The 26,060-nt window shown below is 46.6% G+C and overlaps 1 protein-coding gene across 1 annotated transcript in view; it reads left to right on the top strand.

Moving 5' to 3' along the window:
- The window catches only part of hectd2 (HECT domain containing 2), a 102,330-nt gene that overhangs the window by 3,000 nt on the left and 73,270 nt on the right, over window positions 1-26,060 (top strand). The window contains exons 2-7 of the mRNA XM_056291632.1: window positions 5,376-5,517; window positions 12,186-12,324; window positions 13,607-13,709; window positions 21,773-21,862; window positions 22,620-22,684; window positions 23,384-23,429. Of these exons, the coding sequence (XP_056147607.1) occupies window positions 5,376-5,517; window positions 12,186-12,324; window positions 13,607-13,709; window positions 21,773-21,862; window positions 22,620-22,684; window positions 23,384-23,429 (585 nt within the window). The remainder of the gene's footprint in view (window positions 1-5,375; window positions 5,518-12,185; window positions 12,325-13,606; window positions 13,710-21,772; window positions 21,863-22,619; window positions 22,685-23,383; window positions 23,430-26,060) is intronic.

Raw genomic sequence — 26,060 nt, 5'->3', positions numbered from 1 at the left:
AGAGAGAGAGATGGAGAGAGAGAGATGGAGAGAGAGAGATGGAGAGAGAGAGATGGAGAGAGAGATGGAGAGAGAGAGATGGAGAGAGAGAGATGGGAGAGAGAGAGATGGAGAGATGGGAGAGAGATGGAGAGAGAGAGATGGAGAGAGAGATGGAGATGGAGAGGGGAGACAGACGACCAACAACACTGCAAGAGACTTGACAGACTGTTTGTCTCTTTTCTTTCTGTGCTGACTGTGTGTGTGTGTGTGTGTGTGTGTGTGTGTGTGTGTGTGTGTGTGTGTGTGTGTGTGTGTGTGTGTGTGTGTGTGTGTGTGTGTGTGTGAAAGCGAGAGTCGCCTTCACAGTGGAAGTAAAAGTTAAAATGTACGTCTGTCCTCCGCTTGATGTAAAATCTACCTTCAATTAGCCATTGATGTAAATGGGGCTGCATTTTATATAGCAGGGTTCTAGCTGCAACAGCCACTCAAATGTGCTGCACAGGTCATGCCTCACACACACACACACACACACACACACACACACACACACACACACACACACACACACACACACACACGCATGAATGCATATAACAACAACCAGCTCTCGGGGAGCAGTTAGGGGTTATGTGTACCTCAACATTTTTGCAAGGAGGAGCCGAGGATCGAACCAGCAACCCTCCACTTACCAGGCGACCTGCTCCACCTGCTGAGCCGCTGTCACCCCCCCCCCCAATGTGGTGGAGCCTTTAGGAAGATGGGGAAATTTTTTAGAGGACCCAGAGGAGCAGTTCTCCGTGGTCTGTGTCGGCAGCAGGGACTCTGTGGGGACCGGGGGTCCGGGTCCCGGCTGCAGGTCAGACAGGGTAGATCTGGGCCCCGGCTGCAGATCAGACAGGATAGATCCGGGCCCCGGCTGCAGGTCAGACAGGGTAGATCCGGGCCCCGGCTGCAGGTCAGACAGGATAGATCCGGGCCCCGGCTGCAGGTCAGACAGGGTAGATCCGGGCCCCGGCTGCAGATCAGACAGGGTAGATCCGGGCCCCGGCTGCAGATCAGACAGGGTAGATCCGGGTCCCGCTGCAGGTCAGACATGGATAGATCCGGGCCCCGGCTGCAGATCAGACAGGGTAGATCTGGGCCCCGGCTGCAGATCAGACAGGGTAGATCCGGGCCCCGGCTGCAGGTCAGACAGGATAGATCCGGGCCCCGGCTGCAGGTCAGACAGGATAGATCCGGGCCCCGGCTGCAGATCAGACAGGGTAGATCTGGGCCCCGGCTGCAGGTCAGACAGGATAGATCCGGGGCCCCGGCTGCAGATCAGACAGGGTAGATCTGGGTCCCGGCTGCAGGTCACACAGGGTAGATCCGGGCCCCGGCTGCAGGTCACACAGGGTAGATCCGGGTCCCGGCTGCAGGTCAGACAGGGTAGATCCGGGCCCCGGCTGCAGGTCAGACAGGGTAGATCCGGGCCCTCTGAGCAGATTTGACACTGATAATTGAACAACAACAAAACGATTCTTGCTGTAAACTTGTCAGCAGTATGACTCTTTGTCACTGTCGGTGTTGGTTTGTGTTTACTCAAAATGCAGTTTGCCCGAAATGTGTCGTCTTCGTCTTGGGAAAAGGTGTTTTCTCCACCCGTGTTGACGGATGGTGCCGTCAGTGTTTCAGAGTGAAATTAGTCTTGTGTTTTTCTAACCGGCTGGCGAGCGGGCTGATGAAGCGTCTTACACATGCACTCGTTCGGCCTGGAGATGAAAATGTCTCTGCGTGCTGCAGGTCTTTGGTTCCTGCATTTTTCTGTTCATCCTGATGAAGGTACGAGTACCCACGGTGCACTTGGACAAAGACTCGATCAAGACTAACGAGTTACATTAGGTGTAGCGTATTCGACCAATTACCCCACTCTTCCGAGCTGTCCCGGGAATCCGGAGAGTTCCCGCCCTCGGACGCTAGGATTGGCCAGATCTGCCTGTCGGTCAAGGCTGATGTGAACGCGCTACAACCCTAACCCTAACCCTAGCCATGTTTGCTAGCTAACTGTTAGCCATTAGCCACGTTTGCAACCAAGCTAACTGTGCCAACTTAACTGTGTGTGTACGGTAAGCAAATATTTTTTTCCTAGGATGAAGCCGGAAAGTTGACTGACAGGCAGATCTGGCCAATCCTAGCACCTGAGGGGCGGAACTTACTGGATTCATCCTAAGAAACAAATATTGGCATCCCGGTCGCTGCTCCACCCCCTCTGCCGATCTGGGGAGGGCTCCAGACTACCACATGCTTCCTCCGATACATGTGGAGTTTCACCAGGGGGATGTAGCGTGTGGGAGGATCACGCTACCCCCCCCCCAGTTCCTCCTCCCCCCAAACAGGCGCCCCGACCGACCAGAGGAGGCGCTAGTGCAGGGACCAGGACACATACCTACATCCGGCTTCTCACCTGCAGACACAGCCTGTTGTGTCTGTAGGGACGCCCGACCAAGCCGGAGGTAACACGGGGATTCAAACCGGCGATCCCCGTGTTGGTAGGCAACGAAACAGACCGCCACGCCCCCCTGACGCCCCGATTCATCTTACATTAAAATTCGATTCAAACCATTAAACATCAGAACAGAGGATTTAAAGGTACAATCCTTAATTCAGATGTAAACCAAGTGGTGGACCCGCTACCAAAACCCAGGAATCAGCCGTCACTCCCGCATTGATTGACAGGTCTCGCAATACAAGGGTGAATACTGAAGCACAACGAGATCTGATTTTATTTTCCTGAAGCCGTAGAAGGATGGGTGACATGGGTGATATCTGTAAACACCCGAGTAAACCAAGTCCATATTTACAACCGGGATTGCTCCAAAGGCTTATTTTCCATCTATAATTCAAACTCTTCACGTACGTTTGTGAAAACTCCTCGATTTCATATGGTCAAATACATCACAGGTCGGGCCTATAAGGTGTGATGGGTTGATTTTCACCCTCTCCGGGTTGGTGAAAAGCATTGAACGAGCAGGAGGTGGAGTGAAGGAACTGCAGTACAGTTGGCTGCATGTTGTCTGGCCGCGTGTTAAAAACACAATAAGAAGAATAAGAATAATAATAATAAGAATAAGAATAATAATAATAAGAATAATATCCAGTGTGTTTATTAAAACGTTATCTCTCAGCACATCAGTCTCTCTTCTGAACGATATTGATAAAACAAGTGTGTCTGCAGGTTTGTGCCTCTGTGTGTGTGTGTGTGTGTGTGTGTGTGTGTGTGTGTGTGTGTGTGTGTGTGTGTGTGTGTGTGTGTGTGTGTGTGTGTGTGTGTGTGTGTGTGTGTGGTGTGTGAGGACAGTAGCGGCTGCTGTACATCTCCCCTTCCCCACCTCCTCTTGACTTCCCTCTGCTCTACTCTTCTCTCTCCTCCTCTATTAGCTCATCTCTCTGATCTTCTCTCTCCTCCATTCTCTGCTATTCTCTCCTCTCTCTCTGCTCTTCTCTCTCCTCTCGCTGCTCGTCTCGCTCCTCCTGTCTCTTCTCTCTGCTCTTCTCTTTCTGCCTCTCTCTGCTCTCCTCTTCTCTTCTCTCCTCTCTCTCTGCTCTCCTCTTCTCTCCTCTCTCTCTGCTCTTCTCTCCCTCCTGTCTCTGCTTTTCTCTGCTCTTCTCTCTCTCCTCCTCTTCTCTCTCCGCTCTTCTCTCTCCCGCTCTGTCCTCCTCTCTCTGCTCTTCTCTCTCCTCTCTCTGCTCTTCCCTCCTCCTCTATACTCTCCTGTCTTCCCTCTCTCTGCTCTTTGCTCTTCTTCTCTCCTCCTCTCTCCTCTCTCTGCTCTTCTCTCTGCTCGTCTCTCTGCTCGTCTCTCTCCTCTTCTCTCTCCTCCTCTCTCTGCTCTTCTCTCTGCTCTTCTCTCTGCTCTTCTCTCTCCTCCTCTCTCTTCTCTTCTCTTCTCTCTCCTCCTCTCTCCTCTCTCTGCTCTTCTCTCTCTTCCTCTCTCTCCTCCTCTCTCTGCTCTTCTCTCTGCTCTTCTCTCTGCTCTTCTCTCTGCTCTTCTCTCTCCTCCTCTCTCTTCTCTTCTCTTCTCCCTCCTCCTCTCTCCTCTCTCTGCTCTTCTCTCTCTTCCTCTCTCTCCTCCTCTCTCTGCTCTTCTCTCTGCTCGTCTCTCTCTGCTCTTCTCTCTCCTCCTCTCTCTGCTCTTCTCTCTGCTCTTCTCTCTCCTCCTCTCTCTTCTCTTCTCTTCTCTCTTCTCTCTCCTCCTCTCTCCTCTCTCTCTTCCTCTCTCTGCTCCTCTCTCTGCTCGTCTCTCTTCTCCTCTCTCTGCTCTTCTCTCTCCTCCTCTCTCTTCTCTCTTCTCTCTTCTCTCTCCTCCTCTCTCCTCTCTCTCTTCCTCTCTCTGCTCTTCTCTCTCCTCTCTCTCTTCCTCTCTCTGCTCTTCTCTCTCCTCTTCTCTCTCCTCCTCTCTCCTCTCTCTCTTCCTCTCTCTGCTCTTCTCTCTCCTCTCTCTCTTCCTCTCTCTGCTCTTCTCTCTCCTCTTCTCTCTCCTCCTCTCTCTGCTCGTCTCTCTCCTCCTCTCTCTGCTCTTCTCTCTGCTCTTCTCTCTCCTCCTTCCTCTGCTGTCTCTTCTTACCTGGATCCTCCCGCTGTTCCCCGTCTCATCCCTCCTTCCTTCCTCTCCCCCTTGTTCTTCATCCTCTCTTCCCTCTACGTTTCCCTCGACCTCCTCTTCCGTCCATCTCTCTCACTCTCCTGTTTGTTACCTCCCCTCCCTCCTCCGGTCCTCTGTCTTCTTGCCTTTCTCAGACGGTCCCTGTTCTGAACTCAGTAAAGGTTTTCCGTCTGGCTGCAGCACTGAAAACAGGTTTCTGGGAAATTTCATCATAAAAAAAAAAACCAAGAAACAACTTAATTCGCTATAACACAGCAAACCGTATACGCGTGACCCATAAACCAATATAAAGTATTATTTGTATTATTCCATGTGACCTGGATCTTTGCTCGGCTCCAGGCTGGTCTCATAATGTTTGACCTAACAGGTTTTTGGTGTCTTTTTAGTCACGTCATACGTGCTCTTCAATCCATATCACATTTATTTCTCGGCTGCATCCTGTCATTTGCTGTCAAAAGGATCCTGTTCCCCCCCCAAAATCATGAACTTTCATCTAATCTCATCAAACAATCTAGACTACGATTCTTTGTGTTTAAGAGGGAAAGTTTAGCTAAAAAAAAATACTTAATTACATGTTTTGTCTCCCGTTTCCCATACGATAAGTATGGTGTTGCTGCTGGGTGAACACAGAACACAGGAAATTAAGTTTTCTCAACTAGCACGTTGGGTATTTTTGACACACGCACACACGCACACACACATTTGTTCTGTCCATTGTGTTGATGATGACATCCTCTCTCTTAACCCAAGGGTCTGGGTCGAGGAGCAAAGCCGGCGTTCCCGTCCCTGGGCACCTTCATCTCCACGCTGGGCCAGAGGAGGGAGGCCGGCTGGCGGGGTCTGACGGGTGGCATAGCTGGTCCTCTGCCTGGCAGCCCGGGGGGGAGACACGGTAAGTTGTGGTAGTGAGTTCCTGAAGGTAAATAAATGCCCTTTGTGATTTGTTCTGCTGCCTGGCCAGGTCTACGAAAATACAACGGCTAACCCACCAATATCTAACTCGGCTAAATGCGAGAAGAAGACTGCAGGTAATTTGAGGTAGAGGCAAAGTTGCATCTACTTCATCGAAAACCTTTACCAACGCATCCTAGACCATTTTACTGAGTTTGCTAACATCTCATTTATTAACTCGTTGAATTTGAGTTTGAAGTGTATTACACACAATGATTTGAAATACAATTAAAAGGATCAGGTGTTCTTTCTTGTTTCGTGAACTCGGATTTAGTTTAACTTACTGTTTTACCGTTATTTTGAAATGTTTTTCTGAGATCTTCCCACCACGTTACTTGGCTCCAAAATTGCCAGATCCTCCTCGTATTTCCATTCTGCTAAGTGGAGAGCAGCAGCGCGGTGATTTCCTTCTGCCGGCCTCGGTTGTCATGGCAGTTAACGAGGCTGCCTAAGCTCAAGGACAAGTGACACAATGGATGGTGTCTGTTGAGGGTTTTACCCAGAAAACCGAAGGGGTTTCAGCACACCACTCCGAAGACGGCTGCAGAACAGAACGAACTAGCCATACTTTGAGTTTACGGTATTGCAGTACAACGAGTTTCTTTAAAGTCTCTGGTTGTGGGGGGAGGCTAAGCTCTGTGTCTGTCTAACAGGAAGTAAGAAGGAGGCTTTAGAGAGAAGCTTTAGAAACAGCCGTTTGAAGATGTTGTGCTAATGTGACCGTCCCATGACAAGATCTATCCTGCCTCAGTTGTCAGGTTCACATGTATACTACTAGCCACACCAGTAGGCTCATTTTCATGTCCCTTATTTTCATTCTTTTTTTTTGGGGGGGGGGGGGGCTTTTTTTTTCTCCCCAATTGTATGCGGCCAATTACCCCACTCTTCCGAGCCGTCCTGGTTGCTGCTCCATCCCCCCTCTGCCAATACAGGGAGGGCTGCAGACTACCACATGTCTCCTCCGATACATGTGGAGTCGCCAGCCGCTTCTTTTCACCTGACAGTGGGGAGTTTCGCCAGGGGGATGCAACGTGTGGGAGGATCACGCTATTCCCCCCAGTTCCCCCCTCCCCAACAGGCGCCCCGACCGACCAGAGGAGGCGCTAGTGCAGCGACCAGGACACACACCTACGTCCGGCTTCCCATCCACAGACGCGGCCAATCGTGTCTGCAGGTGGGAAGCCGGATGTGGGTGTGTGTCCTGGTCGCTGCACTAGCGCCTCCTCTGGTCGGTCGGGGCGCCTGTTCGCATCTCTACAGATACAATTGGCCGTGTCTGCGGGTGGGAAGCCGGATGTGGGTGTGCGTCCTGGTCGCCGCACTAGCGCCTCCTCTGGTCGGTTGGGGCACCTGTTCGGGGGGGGGCTGGGGGGAATAGCGTGATCCTCCCACGTGCTACGTCCCCCTGGCGAAACTCCTAACCTGTCAGGTGAAAAGAAGCGGCTGGTGACTCCACATGTATCGGAGGAGACGTGGTGGTCCGCAGTCCTCCCCGGATCGGCAGGGGGGGTGGAGCAGCGACCGGGAAGGCTCGGAAGATTGGGGTAATTGGACAGGTGCAATTGGGGAGAAAAAGGGGGAAAATAAAAAAAAAAAAACAGCTAATTATGCGGCTGCAGCTCCATATCGACAGCGTGCAGACAGGGTCAAGAGGTTCAGCTGTTGTTCAGCCGAGTGTTAAAATGGGGAAGGTGCGTGATCGGAGGGACTTTGCCCATTGGTACCAGACAAGCTGGTTCAAGTATCCACGAAACTGTCGACGCGCTGGGGTTTTTTTTTCTCCCAAACTACCGTCCATAGCATTTACAGAGAGAATGGTGTGAAAAACAAAAAAAGATATAATAAGCACCTTCTCTGTGAACGAAAACATATGGCTGATGGGAAACGTTAGGGGGAGAATGGCCAAACTTTTTTCAAGCTGACGGGGAAGGCCACAAATATTCACATAAACAGTCTTTACAACACTGGTGTACCGAAGGGCATCTCTAAAAGCTTGGGAGTGGATGGGCTACAGCAGCAGAGGACCGTGCCGGCTTTCACTCCTGGAGGATTGACGATCGGGAAGACGTTGCCTGGTCTGATGAATCTCGATTTTCTACAGACTAGACAGCAATTGGTATCAGTAACTAGCGACAGAGTCGGAGGTCGGGGAAGTTAACTCGACATCTAAATGCCTGGTCAAAACTGAGTGGGTTTTTTTTTAATCCAAAACCAACAAAGCATATGATGCCCAACTGAAGCAAAGAATCATTTGAAGCAACGTTTGTTTTCATACAAGCAAGGAGCGAATGACACAAGGGCGCAGGTTTGGCTTGAAAGTTGGTAGGGGCACATGGGTGGGGTGGGACGTGTAAGGGGGAGGTCAACCAGAGGTTATAATATGGTTAATTTTGTAAACGAACTACAGTGGAGATCTGACGGGGACAACAATTACAGCAATACGTCACACACGGTCTTGTTTCTATTCTAAATTTGACCAAGTGTGTTATATTCTCTATGGAGTTATCACATTGGATCCCATCTACCCTTCAAAGAGGAAGTGTGGCGAAGCCACGGGTAGAATTTGTACCAAGTTTTGTTAAAATGCATGACTCTATTTGATGTTTTCTGAATTTCAATATATTCGGGTCAGGTCGGTATGGCTTTCCAGCAATGTCCATAGTAGTGATGTCTTCACGTCTCTTCCTTTGTGATGCTGAGACACTGTCCCTCCTATCGTCAGGATCCATACACTCCCGTGCATTGCTGCTGCCAGTCCTGTCAAAATCCATGTGGTTTCTTGCATTCCCAATCTCGACAAACCGATAAAAAAGATATATGCTTAACGATCAGCTCACCAGCCGGTAATGAAACCACCTATCAAATCGTACTGTTTACAACCGTGCCATCATTAATTGATATACGCCACTTGCAAAATAGGCAGTTGGCTGTGTCACTGCTCCAAGAATCAAAAGATATGCTTATTTATCTCATTCAGGTGCCTAGACTGGAATTTTAAAACCTTACCTGAGAGACACTGTGCCCAGGTGATGTTAGGGTAGATACTGTCTGTGCCCCTGACTGAGACAATGGGGGGGGGGACTGGGGGGGGGGTCCCTGAGCGCTGCACTGTGGCTGCCCACTGCTCCTATTATAGGATAGGTTAAAGGAGAGAATGAACGGTGTCTTCTTCCTCTTCTGCTGCTGTTCTGTGTTGCTGCTGCCACCTTCAGTGGACTGTGTTTCTATGCTTGTAACCTGATGATATCTACTCATATATTTTCGGAATGTGTGTGTGTGTGTGGTGTTAGTGTGTGTGTGTCTGTGTTAGTTAGTGTAGATAGCGGGACCGAAAACTAAAGCACTTATGATCCTAATTCTTTTTTGGAGGTGGTAGGTATTGTCTCAGAGAGTAAGGGGGAAAATCCCAGAAAATTAAAATTATGCATTTTTCTAAAAATGGCTAAAACCCACTTTTCTCGGCATTTCAGATGATTCTGAGCATCTTTGATTTTTTCACCTATATAAAACACATTTTCTGGGACTTGGAAATGTCTTGGCATTATGCAAAATATATGCATTTTTGCAAAAATGGGCTTATGATCCTAATTTTTTTTTGGAGGTGGTAGGTATTGGACCAGAAAAATAGCAGAAAATTAAAATAATTATGCATAATTATGCAAAATATGCATTTTCTAAAAATGGCTAAAAACCACTTTTCTCAGCATTTCAGATGATTCTGAGCATTTGGGGGGAGGGAGTTGGAGTGGGGGGGGGTTAGGGGCAGGGGGAAGGCGGTTAGCTGGCAGGATGAAGAGGAGGGAGATTTAGACGGGTGGATAACCAAACCGCTACATTGTAGCGGGGTTCTTCTAGTAATTACATATAATCTTAATTGGCCGCTATCTAAATGATATTTTTATCTTTAATAACATTACTATAAAGCTGGGAATCTCCTACTCACAGACTGGCGTTTGGTGAAAAAAAGACATTATTCTCAGGGAAGTGCATTAACTTTGCATTCCTGTTTTATGCAACAACCTTTGCCTAATTTTTCTTATTTGCCCACAAAAAAAAAAGCTGGCGAATGAACGTCAGCTAGCTATTTTAGCATTGGTTAAGTTAGTTAGTAGTAGTAGCGGCTATCTTGACGTTATCCCTGTACATCCTGAACAGAACTTGACCAAGAAAAACATTTTCCTTTTAGCTAGCTAGCTAGCATCAGCTATGCACAAAAGTTCCTCTGAGTCACTGTATGGCATTATACAATACACTGATACAAACAAGCATGGAATTGGTTTATTTAAGGGAGACCGTCATTCAATTCAGGATTAAAGTTAAAAAAAAAAAACAACCTCATGGCGTAGCTTCCTTAAATCTAGGGTGCGGGACTTTTACATATAAACGAACGCCCATGACATTCAAGCCCCTGCCAAACGAGTTTACACAGTGATGATTAAGCCTATAATGGCCAGGAAAAGCTCTTTGTATTTCGCAGTATACCGGAGTTTTAGATATGGTGTCTGGGGCGACATTCCCGCGCTAGAGCACCGGAAGTGGTGCATTTTACGCTGTTTTGCCAGAGCAGAAAATAAATAAATAAAATAAATGTTAAAACATTTTGTTAAATGTAAATAATACATAAAAAAAGCTTTGCCGTATGCTTCTGATTGGCTTGCCTTCAGGGCTTTCTGCCAGGAAGCTTCCGGCTTGGACGCAACCTAAGACGCGTCCGATAAGAGTTTCTTAAGCTGCAGAGGAAGGATTAAAGTAAAAAAAAAAGAGAAAGTGATTGACGTTGAGGAAAAACACGGATAACCATTGGTATAGCTTTTCTTCGTTGAGAGCTCTGAAAGAAGATAAATAATTACTCTCACTGCCAGAAGGAGGAGACGCAACTTCCACACTGCAGCTTTAACGAGATACCTAGATAGCAAGCTTATGCCCTATAGAGATATGCTTATGATTTAGTCTGGATGAGAACGCAAGGTAAAGCAGTGGGGGGGGGGGGTTTTACAGTCAACGAGAAGATTTAAAAAAAGACAAGCCAAGTCATCCTCTGAGATTATAGCCAAACTGCTTACTCTCCCTCCGTCACCATCGATAGCTAGTAGACTCACTGACGAGGCGGCGCTGAGCGTCTCTGTTCATGCGCCGTAAGCCTGCACTACAGAGTGCACTGAGAGAGGAGGAGTTTCCCCATGGGGATTAATAAAGTAAATCTTTTCTGTTTCTCTTATAATGTCTTCAATGTCCAAAGTCCAGTCTAAAAACTCTGATGTCATCCAAACGCCGACGATTGACAGCAGGTCCTCCTGCCCCTCCTCAGGAGTCTGCAACCCAGATGTTATTCTGGATTACACTCTCTCATTTGAGCCCCACATTAGGTCTGTTGCAAAATCTGCCTTCTACCATTTTCAAATCCTCTCCAGAGTCTGGCCATCACTCACTGACTCCATGACAGAGACCCTCGTTCACATCTTTGTCACCGCCTGTTAGGACTCCATTACAACAGTCCAGTTTGGAGTCCCCAGTTAAGCCCTGGATAGGGTCCAGTACGTATGGAACTGCTGGAATAAATTCCAGTCCACTCCATACGTACTAACTGAGCACCGACTCCATTAATCAATCACTGCACAATTAATCATATATTAATCGCAACTTTGATATTGGTTTACAAAATGAATGGCTTGGGACGATTACTCCCACTGGGTTTAACTCGCTCTGATGTGAGGAAAATATTATTTTGATTTGAGGATTTGTACATTTGGATATGTATTTATTCATAGGTTTATAACATACATGATCAATTTCAAGGCGATTTTCTATTAATTTAAAACGCTCAATAAAACAAGTCTGTTCCCCAAAACGGATGGAGAGCATGATAAATAGTTGTGATCGCAATATTAAGCAAAATAATCGGAATGATCGTTTTAGCCTTTGTCGTGCGGTCATTCTCTACTCCCCCATATCTCCCACACCACTTAGCCTCTTTCTCAAGATCGCCATCTGTCTCCAGCTCGTTTCCTTTGTTTCATCGCTCTCTCTCTCTCTCTCTCTCTCTCTCTCTCTCTCTCTCTCTCTCTCTCTCTCTCTCTCTCTCTCTCTCTCTCTCGGTCGCTCTCTCTCACTCTTTTTAGGGAGTTGTTCCTTATCTGATGCGAAGGTCTACGAACAGGATGTGATGTTGTGTTGCTGTAAAGTCCCTCGAGGCAAATTTGTAATTTGTGATATTGAGCTGTACAAATAACATTGACTTGACATTCTCTCTCCCTTCCAGAGTTGATAGATACTCCCTTGTTTGATACTGCTGTAGAATGTTGAACGATGGATGTACGGTTGTAGAAGGATATTTCCAGTTCAGGTTCAGTTCATTTTCCTGCTGTGCTTCCTTCACTGTGTACAGGTTAACTCTTAATGAAACATGTATTTCCCTTGCCAGATAAGACGATTGACCTCCTTCTCTGTCAATCTCTCTCTCTGTTCACGTCTTCCCCATTTTGACAGTTTCTCTCTTTCTTTTGCCGTCTTTCTTACCGTCTCTCCTCCCGCCTGTATGTGTCTGTCTCTTGTTTTCTTTCTCTGTTTGTCTCACTATCTAATGATAGCATGTGTCTGTCTTTCGCCCAGTGAGGGAGCTTCCACCTATCTCCAGTGACGTTCGTCAGAAGCAGAGAGTCTCCATTGATACGCTGCCCCCGGAGGTCAGGGCCCCGTTCCCCTCGGATCCCATCATCCCCCTTCGCACCAAAACCACCAAGGAGTTCCAGTGAGTTTAGAGATTTAAGAGTCTATGCAACATAAAACGTGGTGTGTGACTGGACTGGTGAGTCAGACCAGTTTTGCGAGTTAATTAAATCGATCTTTCTTGTGAGACTGGTTCTGATCACCCTCTCACTGGCACTGTTCACACCTGGCATTGAAATGCGTCTTGGGTGATCCAATTATAATTGGACAGTGAGACTCACGGTTGTTCACACCTGGCTTCAGAATGTGTCTCAAGTGACCGCTTGTTTGCTCAATATGCAAATAATCATGCACATCACCTGAGCCCGTGCTCAAAATCAAACCAGTACAGACTAGTCATGGACAAAACTGACTACATTGCTCAGCCGTGAAGTCAGGCTGGAAGTGGTGAATCACTGGCACTGCTCTGCTTGCTACTTTCGGCCGTCAGTTGCGCATTGTCTTGCCGATAAACACATTTTTATGTCCCGTAACATTAAATTGAATTAGATGAATGAAAACAGCCTTCGTAAAATCAACAACTATCCGAGATAAGACAGGTGTTCACTGAATGGTGTTAAAACCATTCTGTGCATTTTTCAGAAACCAGAGATGCCAACAATCTCTCGCATTGTGAGGGGTTCGTTTGTCTGCATCAAATGCGGCAAATAAGAATGTGTAATCACCCATGTAGTTTACTAGGTGGTCCTTCAATTTGGACAGGGGACACATTTGCGTTGAGACCCCGCCACATATGTGGACATATGCGTCCCAGGCCCCCTCAGAACACATCCTGACTGACCAGATCCACAAGACTTCTTGAGGACACATTGTGTTCATTCAGACCTGTATTTTAAGCGGTGTACATGTGGTTGGATCACCCAGGATGTATTTTAACGCCAAGTCTGAGTGGGGTCATTAAGAGCAGTTTCAAAAAGGCTACCCCCTCCTCATACTGAAAGTAACTGCTTATCAAACAGGGCGGTGTAGTGGCATCGTCACACAGCAGCACTGTGAATGGTGGTGGCCGTGCTGAATGGTGGAGTTTGTTGAGTCGAGGACTTCGCCTCACAGAACAATGCACATGACGGAGGCACAACGCAAAATGTGCATGTGTGTGTCGGTGTGTGTCGTGGAAATAACTGCGTAATGGAAGATCTATGGCCACATCGTTTACAATTCTGCGGTGTTTTTTGAAGCAATTTTTAACCGTACGGCTAATTTTTTTTGTCTCGAACTATTGCTCAGAGGTTCGTCTCTGAAGAACGATGTTTTGATTGGGACCGTGTGTGTGTGTGTGTGTGTGTGTGTGTGTGTGTGACTAGGGAGGATGTGGAGCATGCTGTGCAGTCTGGTGACTGGAGGGAGGTCAGGGAGTTTTACTTGACCACCTTCGACTCCTTCATAGAGATTAATGCAGCCTTCAAGGTAAAACACACACACACATAATAACAAATTGATGCACAAACACAAACATTAGTGCAGGCATATAGATGCATGCACACACTAAAACACATAAAACATGTACACCGACAAAACAAACTACATTAACTGAATCGTCAAACTAGCGGACACACACAAAACAAAAAGCACAACTAATCAAGTTAATTTGTATGACACAAATAGTCCCAAATGACTTTACAATCATCCATCCATTTTCCGAGCCGTTTATCCCGCTCTCAGGGTTGCGGGGATGCTGGAGCCTATCCCAGTAGTCATTGGGCGGCAGACGGGGAGACAACCTGGACTGGCCGCCAGACCATCACACACATATTGCCAACATACACACACATTCATACCTAGGGGACAATTTAGTACGGCCGATTCACCTGACCTACATGTCTTTGGACTGCGGGAGGAAACCGGAGCCCCCGGAGGAAACCCGCACAGACACGGGGAGAACATGCAAACTCCACACAGAGGACGACCCGGGACGACCCCAAAGGTTGGACGACCCCGGGGGCTTGAACCCAGAACCTTCTTGCTGTGAGGCGACTACGCTAACCACTGCACCACCGTGCCGCTGACTTGACGATCAGTGCCATAAAAAGAAACCTGCTATTATCAGATCCTTGACTCGAATGAGGAAGTACTCCACAAGAAAACCCTTCTAAATATATGCAAAAAAAAAAGTCATCGCACACTGTTGTGGAGCCACCAGGTTGTGTTCATCTTGTACAAATAGACAAACTTACATTTGCTAACTGGCACCAGTTTGGCACAGTGGTGAACCAGCAGTTCCCCCACAGCCAGGCGGTCCAAACCTGGGGAGAGCACAACTGTGGTGTGTTACCAAGCCCCACGCTTGCGTAGAAGGTATGGGGGTCGGTGGCGTTCCTATTGAAGACATTTTATTTTGGTTTAATTTGAATAAGCAGAAAATAATGGAAATAGTGCTGTTTGATGTAAAAACTTGCAGTCTATTCTCGTTGGTAAACCATTATGAGCACAAGCGTCTAAGTGGAGTATTAAAAAGTGACTGTATTTTGCGGTTTACCTGAGCTGTTATCTGTGTTTTTTGGCAGTGGGAGAAACCCCCAGAAGCATGTGCTCTAACTTAATTGTCCAGCCAGGGCGGGAAATTGGTCTTTGGCCTCACCAGGCACACACTTTAATTACATACTATACAAACCATGCGGTTTATTAGTGCATAAAATAGGCTACACGATGCATAGTACATAAAATAAAATGCTTAAAATGGACAAAATAACGTAAAATAGAATGAAATAAAACAGGCACTATGAATTACTGCAGTTTCTCTCAATCAAGGTTATTGCATCTGGACCAAAGGACTGCAGACTTGGATAGTAAGCCTATTCCTTCCCGCTTTTCTGAACATATTTTTTTCCTGTGCTCTGTGTTTCCCCAGGGGAGCTGAACTTGGGAAGATTTTTTTTTTCTTCTGCGCTCTTGGCATCTGCACATTTAAAATTAACCGTTGTTTATGTAACTCAAAAAACCTGCCTCTCAGTGACAGAATTACCACATATGGTAGAGAATGTGAGCACTTTGATCACTACACACACCTATCACCCGTTGCTAAATACAGGTTATTCTGTACAACATGGAAGCTGGCTGGCACTGTAGTGTTATGGAGCGGCTGAATGGAAGAATGAGCCTCTGCCAGTGGCACACACAAATGGGGGAAAGACCACGAAGCCTCAGGTTAATAAATGTACTGAGTAAACCTACTGCTGACAGTGACAGGGAGGTGTTCCTAGCGGTTGTCGAGTTGACAGCCTCTCAAGAAAGGCCACCAGATGAAGAACACTTGCCCCCCCCCCACATTTCTCAGGGGAAGCTGTAAGGTGTCAAGATTTGTCACTCGCAGAGGCAACTGACGAATGTGCCTTGAGTGATGCCGTGCTACCCGAGTGCAGGCTCAGCCTAATTGCCGAGCTCAAGGTCTTCATACCTGGCGGTGTGATCCAGCTCAGCCGGCCTTCGCTGCGGTGGCCACTTTCACATGAATCATCAGTTGGCTCCTAGATTGGAACAGACCCTCAGTATTGCAGTGAGTTTTACTGGACCACCATAGTCACTTTTCCATACTCATGTGCTGGCTTGGCTTGACTCGGTTTGACTCGGCGAGTCAGCCCAGCACGCCGGGGATTTGTGCTTCCATTAGAAGAGGGCTACCCGCTCGAAGGCTTGACTTTAACTGATGACAGACTTGGCTTGAATCGACGGCGTTTAAAAAAAGCATTGCCCTCTTTAGCACTGTTTTCTGTTGCTCTGTGCAATGGCTGGTAGCCAGCTACTTATCATTACGGATTTTCGGGCTGTTGTTACCTTAGGCCCCGATCCCATGGGTGCTCGAGCACCCACCGAAAAGGTTGAGCAGCCATGAGGAAGGCTGATCGAATAAATAAATAAATACGTGTTTTGAAAACTGCTTCTATGTATTCCTACACACGCAGCATAGTGTTATGTTGTGAATGTGGCCAATGTGTCTATAAATACTGCGTGATGAATACCATGGTGTTCACGTGTAGGTTTTTTTTTTTTGCTTAGGTGTTGCTATCGGTTGTACTATTAGGGAGCAACATAGTTATGTTGTGGACAGTGTGTATGTATATACTGCCCCCTGAAGACTGTGTGCTGCAGCCTGTTATAATTTGTAGCAGAGCAGTGTCGCATTTCATTGCAGTTTGTGTCTATGGCCAACAGATGACAGCAGCCTAGTGAGCCTCCATCATGGTAATTACTAAAGCAAGTGCAGTAAAAGTGGTTTTGTGACAACCATCTCCTTGGCGGTATTCACCAAGGAGATGGCAAAATGAAGACGGGAAGATGAAATCCATCTAGAGGAGTCACTGAACAGACAAAGCCTATCTGATTTCCCTGCAGCCCACTTGGATGCGGGTCCGGCCCGCTTTGGCCAGACTCGGCACATTTAAACGGGTAGTGGAAATGCAAATCAACGCGGCACGGTTTGACTCGGCGCGGCCGAAAGTGCCAGTGGAAAAACCAACACATTGGACAAGCTATTCCCCTGGAAGCCAGAGGGTACGCTGCCATGACCAGCCCAAGTAATAAGATAGGAAATATAGTCACAAGCGGCAATTGGCGAGTTCCAAGCACCTGATGACCAGCGAGGCCTAGGCATGATGTGGACCTGTGTGCTGGTTTTATCCCTGTGGCATTTCTGGTCTCTGGGATCCTGATATTTAGAAGAGAGAATACGTATTGTTATTACTAGAACGTAGATGGCAAGTTTCGAGAGGATTGAGCATACTCGAGAGCATTAAAGGGCCGCTGAAATTTCATTGGCCAATGGTGGCCCGTGTTTTTTCATCAGTCAAGCTGACCTTGCAGATTCTGCTGCGACGCTTGTCCAAGACAAAACATGCTTATCTCCCTCCTTTTTACTCTAGACTGGCTCGGTAGTCGGCTCAGTAGTCTCTGCACTAGGGCTGACCTCTCTTAATTGACTAGTCGATTAATCAGTCCCGAGGCTCCTAGTCGACGAAGAGTTTGACTGGCCCATTAACCGGCCCTCCCCCTCCCATGTCTGTGCAGAAGACGCTTGTAAAGGATTTCATTAAGCAAGTAGCCTTGGTAAGAACAAAAAACAAAAAAACAAAAACAAGCATAACAAAAAATTAAATGCATTTAATTCTGTAACATACGGTTATATGTGTTTTATGGCGCAGCTGTAACTTACTGTTGATTTGTTTTGGCTGAATTTTGTGACTTAACCAATCAGGTATGACGGTGTTCTGGAAAAAAAAATACAGTAGCATAGAGAAATAACCGGATGCGTACATATGTGGAAACGATGCCAGAAAGTCGGTAGTTTGCGTGCAGTTCAAGGGTGAAAAGGAATCTCTAGCAGTAAAATTGGAAATGTGGGCGTCCGGGTGGCGAGTTCGAATCCCTGTGTTACTGCCGGTTTGGTCAGGTCTCCCTACAGACACAATTGGAATTGGAAGCCGGATATGGGAATGTGCCCTGGTCACTGCACTAGCGCCTCCTCTGGTCGGTCGGGGCGCCTGTTCGGGGGGAGGGGGAACTGGGGGGAATAACGTGATCCTCCCACGTGCTACGTCCCCCTGGTGAAACTCCTCACTGTCAGGTGAAAAGAAGAGGCCGGCGACTCCACATATATGGGAGGAGGCATGTGGTAGTCTGCAGCCCTCCCTGAATCGGCAGAGGGGGGTGGAGCAGTTACCGGGATGGCTCGGAGAAGAGTGGGGTAATTGGCCAGATACAGCGGGGGAGAAAAAGGGGAAACATTTAAAATAAATAAATAAATAAATTGGCAGTCCATACGCTAAAGAATGACCTGCTGGGCTGAGTCACAGACCATTTACCACTGAAGTTGATAATAAGCAAGAAAGAGAACTGTATGAGAAACAAGGGGGATATTCAAGGTTTTGCAAATGATTAAGATCACAAGTGTGAAATATTAGGAAGTGGCTGTCTTTCGAGGCTTATCTGAGCTTTTAGTCATCTCGTAGATAATAGCTAAGGACTAAGTATCTGAGCTTTTAGTCATCTCGTAGATGATAGCTAAGGACTAAGTATCTGAGCTTTTAGTCATCTCGTAGATAATAGCTAAGGACTAAGTATTTGAGCTTTTAGTCATCTCGTAGATAATAGCTAAGGACTAAGTATCTGAGCTTTTATTCATCTCGTAGATAATAGCTAAGGACTAAGTATCTGAGCTTTTAGTCATCTCGTAGATAATAGCTAAGGACTAAGTATCTGAGCTTTTAGTCATCTCGTAGATAATAGCTAAGGACTAAGTATCTGAGCTTTTAGTCATCTCGTAGATAATAGCTAAGGACTAAGTATCTGAGCTTTTAGTCATCTCGTAGATAATAGCTAAGGACTAAGTATCTGAGCTTTTAGTCATCTCGTAGATAATAGCTAAGGACTAAGTATCTGAGCTTTTAGTCATCTCGTAGATAATAGCTAAGGACTAAGTATCTGAGCTTTTAGTCATCTCGTAGATAATAGCTAAGGACCAAGTATCTGAGCTTTTAGTCATCTCGTAGATAATAGCTAAGGACTAGGTATTTTTGCAGATGTTTGATATATGGACAGTAAGCCTATACCTTGTTTTGGAGAATGAAATGTGGAAGTAAAGCCTTCTTGAGGCTGTGATATAGGACTACGTAAATGCGTTTTACTTGACCCTCCCTCATCCCTGAATGCCCCTTATCCCGTGCTCTCAGTGTTTCCCCTGGCAAATACCAAAAAGGGAAATTTCCATGGCGCTGTGACACAGTTCACACACTTTAGGTTGAACGACACACTTGAAGGAATGAAGTGAGCAGTTTTTATTGATCAAAAATAGACCTGTGGAAGCCCGGCACTCCATCTCACTAGTCCCATGTCGGAGTCACTGGTCCGCCATACCCTTCTGTAACACTTACTCTGCACGTATGTGCTGGAATCAGAATCGGAAACACTTTATCTGTCATTTCTTTTCATGCAATTACGCAAATGAAATGAAACGACATCGTTTCCCCCGGCCCACAGCAGCGCAACACAAAGACAAAAACACACATCCAAGAACTACAAGAACACACATATCCAAACTTGCACATACACTACCGTTCAAAAGTTTGGGATCACCCAAACAATTTTGTGTTTTCCATGAAAAGTCACACTTATTCACCACCATATGTTGTGAAATGAATAGAAAATAGAGTCAAGACATTGACAAGGTTAGAAATAATGATTTGTATTTGAAATAAGATTTTTTTTACATCAAACTTTGCTTTCGTCAAAGAATCCTCCATTTGCAGCAATTACAGCATTGCAGACCTTTGGCATTCTAGCTGTTAATTTGTTGAGGTAATCTGGAGAAATTGCACCCCACGCTTCCAGAAGCAGCTCCCACAAGTTGGATTGGTTGGATGGGCACTTCTTTGAGCAGATTGAGTTTCTGGAGCATCACATTTGTGGGGTCAATTAAACGCTCAAAATGGCCAGAAAAAGAGAACTTTCATCTGAAACTCGACAGTCTATTCTTGTTCTTAGAAATGAAGGCTATTCCATGCGAGAAATTGCTAAGAAATTGAAGATTTCCTACACCGGTGTGTACTACTCCCTTCAGAGGACAGCACAAACAGGCTCTAACCAGAGTAGAAAAAGAAGTGGGAGGCCGCGTTGCACAACTGAGCAAGAAGATAAGTACATTAGAGTCTCTAGTTTGAGAAACAGATGCCTCACAGGTCCCCAACTGGCATCTTCATTAAATAGTACCTGTTAGAGCCTGTTTGTGCTGTCCTCTGAAGGGAGTAGTACACACTGGTGTAGGAAATCTTCAATTTCTTAGCAATTTCTCGCATGGAATAGCCTTCATTTCTAAGAACAAGAATAGACTGTCGAGTTTCAGATGAAAGTTCTCTTTTTCTGGCCATTTTGAGCGTTTAATTGACCCCACAAATGTGATGCTCCAGAAACTCAATCTGCTCAAAGAAGTGCCCATCCAACCAATCCAACTTGTGGGAGCTGCTTCTGGAAGCGTGGGGTGCAATTTCTCCAGATTACCTCAACAAATTAACAGCTAGAATGCCAAAGGTCTGCAATGCTGTAATTGCTGCAAATGGAGGATTCTTTGACGAAAGCAAAGTTTGATGTAAAAAAAACCTTATTTCAAATACAAATCATTATTTCTAACCTTGTCAATGTCTTGACTCTATTTTCTATTCATTTCACAACATATGGTGGTGAATAAGTGTGATTTTTCATGGAAAACACAAAATTGTTTGGGTGATCCCAAACTTTTGAACGGTAGTGTATATCTAAACTAAACAGGAACTAAATCACTGCCCAGGAGAACGGACGCCAGCCAGGATGACTGTCTGAACTGCCGGTCTGCATGGGCTAGCAATTAGCTTAGCCTGCCCCGCTTCCGCATCCTGTCAGACCGCCCTCGCTGTTTCCTCTTCGGGTGCAGCTCCGGTCAGGGCCGTGGTCCTTGGGCCTGCAGGACGCAGCAGACCGAACTCCCTCAGCCGATCCAACGCCAGCTCTCCCAGCCAGACACCTTCGACACACCTCCCCGCACGCCACACGACGACACCCAAAACACAGTCAAGGCTAGGCGAGGCCGCCGCCAGACCGCCCTCGGTGTTACCAGAACTGCCGGTCCGCATGATCTAGCAGTTGGCTTAGCCTGCCCCGCTACCTTATCCTGTTAGACCGCCCTCGGTGTTACCTCTTCGGGCACAGCTCCAGGCAGGGCCCTGGTCCCTGGGCCCAGGGACCAGGGCCCTGCCTGGAGACCAAGCTCTCCCAGCCGATCCAGCGCCAGCTCTCCCAGCCACCAAACAAAGACAAACATAGACGCAGACAAAGACACTGCATGGACGGTCCCGGGTGAGCCCGCCGCAGACGTGACTTTGTGCCGCCATCTTCCTGCACCGGAAACGGAAGTAAACGGACGCACCCTTCCCCAAATGTCCTCTCATACAAAAACACAACTCATCTAGTTATCTAAAATGGTCTAAAACACGCTGTCTCTCCGTCTCTTCGTCTGTCCTGTTCTTTGCCTCTCTGACTCTCTTGGTCCTACTTGGTCTCCCCGTCTCTCGGCTTCTCTATCTCTCAGTAATTTGCCGTAAGCTTCTATTTTTCCAAAGTCTTCGGTTTTGCCAGAGAAACGTTTTGAGGGTTTTGAACACAAACGTTGTTTTGTCTGACACTCGGCACACACACACACACACACACACACACACACACACACACACACACACACACACACACACACACACACACACACACACACACACAGAGAGGGGCTGAGTCTGGCTTTTAGCAGAATGCTGCTTATGAGAAAAATAGTTTTTGATGCTGTTAAAGTTTCTGCAGCCATAGTAATGCTGTTAACAATTGGAAACTTTTTTTTTTAAATCTTTTCTCTCTCTTCTGGTCTCTCTCTCTGCCTTTACTTATGTTTCTCACCCTCCCATTCTCCCTCTGTCCTCGTCTGCCTCCCCCGTCTCTCGCTCTTTCTCTTTCTCCTTTCCCAGAGGGAGGCGAATGGACTTTATAACACCATAGACGACTCAGGGGTCAATGCCAAGTTTGTCAACGCTGTTTATGATGCCCTTCTCGGCACAGTATGTACAAACCCTGCACACACACACACACACACACACATTTTCCCCCATTCTCACACAAAAGCACATGCGTGCATGCATGCACAAGTAGACACACACAGTTTTTTAAGTGTGTGCGTGTGAACCCGGGATATGAACACTGAAATAAAGTTGCCTTCCCCAGCTTTAAGATCGCTGCGCTGTTCAAAATATTGCCAACTTTGGGGCGTCCGTGTGGCGTGGCAGTCTACTCCCATTGCCTAGCAACACAGGGATCGCCGGTTTGAATCCCTGTGTTACATCCGGCTTGGTCGGGTGTCCCTACCGGCACAATTGGCCGTGTCTGCGGGTGGGAAGCCGGATGTGGGTGTGTGTCCTGGTCGCCACACTAGCGCCCCCTCTGGTTGGTCAGGGCACCTGTTTGGGAACCGGGGAGAATAGCGTGATCCTCCCACGTGCTACGTCCCCCTGGTGAAACACCTCACTGTCAGGTGAAAAGAAGCAGCTGGCGACTACCACATGTATGGGAGGAGGCACGTGGTAGTCTGCAGCCCTCCCCGGATCGGCAGACGGGGGTGGGCTCGGAAGAGGGGGGCAATTGGCCGGGTACAACTTGGGAGGAAAAAATGGGGGGGGGGAACATGTACACACGTGTGTGTGTGCACACACACATGTACAATGCAAACTCAACTCTGTTTTGGCCCTTCTTTCAAAAGTTGGTGTTTCTTACTATTTTGTGAGTGTGTATTTTTATTTTTATGTGCACATCTGTGTTTAGCCTCAGGACATCCAGAAGTCCGTATTGAAGGGGATTATCAACAGTCTGCTCAGGGAGTGGAAAGGGTAAGAACATCTGTGTCCATTACCAGCCCCGCCACCTGCTCTGCTGCTTGACAAAAAACAGAGGACGTTTCATTCTGCACCTCTGATCCCTGGAAGCTGTTTTTTTACTGTTGTGTAAGAGCAGACATCAGGTTCCTAGTTGGACAAAGGAGTATGACTTTTGGATTTTTACCCTTTCTCTTACTCACGGTCGGTCAGTAAGTGGAAATGACAAAAACATGGCGGCGAGCATACAGAACCAAAATCAGTTCCTCCTATGGCGGAGCACAGACATATGTTTTAGCTTCCATCTTTGACTACAATAAAGTATCGTGAAATATATTTCACACGACTAAAATATGATATAGTTGCAAGGTGTAATGTCAATAATGTGGATTTAACAGTCATGTTCTTTGATACAGCTGTTCTAACGAGTTATCGCCAACGAGAGCTCATCCTGTTTTCCCACTTTTTTAAAATGTGTGTGCCGTGTGCCGTTTCTCTGGTGATCTGAATATCATTCAGTTCATTCCACATTCTCCTGTTCTTGTTTTCCTGGGCTGTTACTACTTCCCGTTGTTTTACAATGTCTTAATCTCCCTGGATGACTTAGTGCAATTTTGTGTGGCGTTAACAAACCAATAATTTGTATGAGGGCTGTTTGATTCAGTTTTAAGAAAAACATTCCATTTTTTTTTTGTTTTTAATTTTTACTTTCAGGCCTCGAACCAAAGATGACCTTAGAGCCTATTTCGTCCTGGTTCAGGTAAGCTTTAAGACTCTTGCCTCTCCGTCCTTTCATCAGACACATTACTGACAGACTGGATACGAACTGGAGTAATATGATACCAGATTACTCCACAATATAAACCCTCTAAGTGGTATTACACATCCAAATTTAGGCTGTTCTCAACAAGTATACATGGCTTTTAGGTTAGTGGACGAGCTGATCACGAGGTCTGTGTCTCGTTTAGAATTTGCTAGAAAAGATGATAAGCGGGGTGGAACAGGTTAGAGGTGATCTTTATTGCACATTTGTTGGTTTGGTGCTTCGTTAGTTGCAGCCCTAATATAAAGCTGTTCTGGCCTTTTCATAAAGTACTTTGATGGCTAAGCTGAAACTCCCTGCTGAGGTTAACTTGATGCCCAGATGATTATAGCTGCTGCTTTGTGGAAGAGTTTGTCCTCCATATAGAAAGTTATACCTGTTTACCTGGGACCTGGGTCTTCACTACTACTACTTTAGCCTGCTCCCGTTAGGGGGCGCCACAGCGGCTCATCCATTTCCATCTCTTCCTGTCCTCTGCATCTTCCTCTGTCACACCCGCCACCTGCATGTCCTCTCTCACCACATTCATAAACCTCCTCTTTGGCCTTCCTCTTTTCCTCTTCCCTGGCAGCGCCATATTCAGCATCCATCTCCCAATATACCCAGCATCTCTCCTCCACACATGTCCAAGCCATCTCAATCTTGCCTCTCTTGCTTTGTCCCCAAACCGTCCAACCGGAGCTTTCCCTCTAATATACTCGTTCCTAATCCTGTCCTTCTTCGTCACTCCCAATGAACATTTTAGCATCTTCAACTCTGCCACCTCCAGCTCCACCTCCTGTCTTTTTGTCAGTGCCACTGTCTCCAAACCATATAACATAGCTGGTCTCACAACCATCTTGTAAACCTTCCCTTTAACTCTTGCTGGTACCCTTCTGTCGCAAATCACTCCTGACAATCTTCTCCATCCACTCCACCCTGCCTGCACTCTCTTCTGCACCTCTCTTCTGCACTCCCCGTTACTTTGGACAGTTGACCCCAAGTATTTAAACTCATACACCTTCATCACCTCTACTCCTTGCATCCTCACCATCCCACTGTCCTCCCTCTCATTCACACATATGTATTCCATCTTGCTCCTACTGACTTTCATTCCTCTTCTCTCCAGTGCATACCTCCACCTCTCCAGGCTCTCCTCCACCTGCTCCCTACTCTTGCTACAGATCACAATGTCATCAGTAAACATCATAGTCCACAGAGACTCCTACCTGATCTCGTCCGTCAACCTGTCCATCACCATTGCAAACACGAAAGGGCTCAGAGCTGTTCCTTGATGTAAACCCACCTCCACCTTGAACCCATGTCATTCCAACCGCACACCTCACCACTGTCACACTTCCCTCATACATATCCTGCACCACTGCGACATACTTCTCTGCAACTCCCGACTTCTTCATACAATACCACACACCCTCTCTCAGCACCCTGTCATATGCTTTCTCTAAATCCACAAAGACACAATTTAACTCCTTCTGGCCTTCTCTATACTTCTCAATCAACATTCTCAAAGCAAATATCGTATCTGTAGTGCTCTTTCATGGCATGACCTGGACCTGAGTCTTTACTGGAAGACCATAACTGGTCTTATCCAGATTGGCTGTCAGTGCTCATCTCTGACAGTAAGCCTCTAAGAGAAATAAAGCTCTGTTGCAAACATATTTCTGTAGGGTAATAAAAGAACACGATGTCTGAGTAAAGAAGGCATCTGGTGTCTGTGTGGTGGCCAGGGATATCAGCTTGGTCTAGTTCTGTTGCAGTCATTTATATTGAAGTTGGACTCAAGCTACATCCCATCTTCATCCATTTTCCTTCTTAAGGAAGTCTGTTTTCAGCTTGCCAATCCTTACTGCGCATTTACTGTTAGAAATTTTATTAGATGAAATGTTTTACCTCCAATCCTCCAATGCTGCGTTTTAGAATTTTGTGGAACAAGCCATCATGTCAGAAAGCACTTTTAAGATCTACCCTCACCCAGAGAATATAAATATTTTCCTTTGAATTGTTGTTCTTTTTTTTCTTCCAATTAAAGTCTGGAGAGAGGAAATATGATTAGGTTTTGCCAAGAAGCCAATTTGGGATTTACTCAAGGCACTGTTTTATTAGAAAAGACTGCATTCGGGGATTAATGACACTACAAAATGCTTTTCCCAGATTTCTGCACATGTAAATGCCTCAGTAATTACTAGGGTCAAATGTTATCCCTCCCTCCAGGAAATATACGAAACCGTGGTTCTTCTGTTACTGATGGATTTATTCATCTTAATTGTACTTCAGTCAACATCACTGTCATCAAATCCATCGTCAAACTGTTCAAATACATGACAGTGTACAGAATAAACACACCTTCATATCACACACAAACTGTAGAAACCTAACTATAAATATGTGCAACAAAACATAAAACATGTAAGTAAGCATACCTCACTGGCTGCACACAACCAAGTCCACTTGAACAAACAAAATCTTCAAACGGGCAATGCAATATCACTTTTAAACTTGTTCATTATGAACTCACATCCGTGCTCTTTCAACTGCTCTGGAGCCAGGTCCTTCATTGCATTTGTGAAC

This window comes from Lampris incognitus, chromosome 13 (assembly GCF_029633865.1).
Source record: "Lampris incognitus isolate fLamInc1 chromosome 13, fLamInc1.hap2, whole genome shotgun sequence".
Classification (NCBI taxonomy): domain Eukaryota; kingdom Metazoa; phylum Chordata; class Actinopteri; order Lampriformes; family Lampridae; genus Lampris; species Lampris incognitus.
The sequence above is the reverse complement of the archived record's forward strand: the minus strand, read 5'-3'. Positions and strand labels throughout refer to the sequence as shown.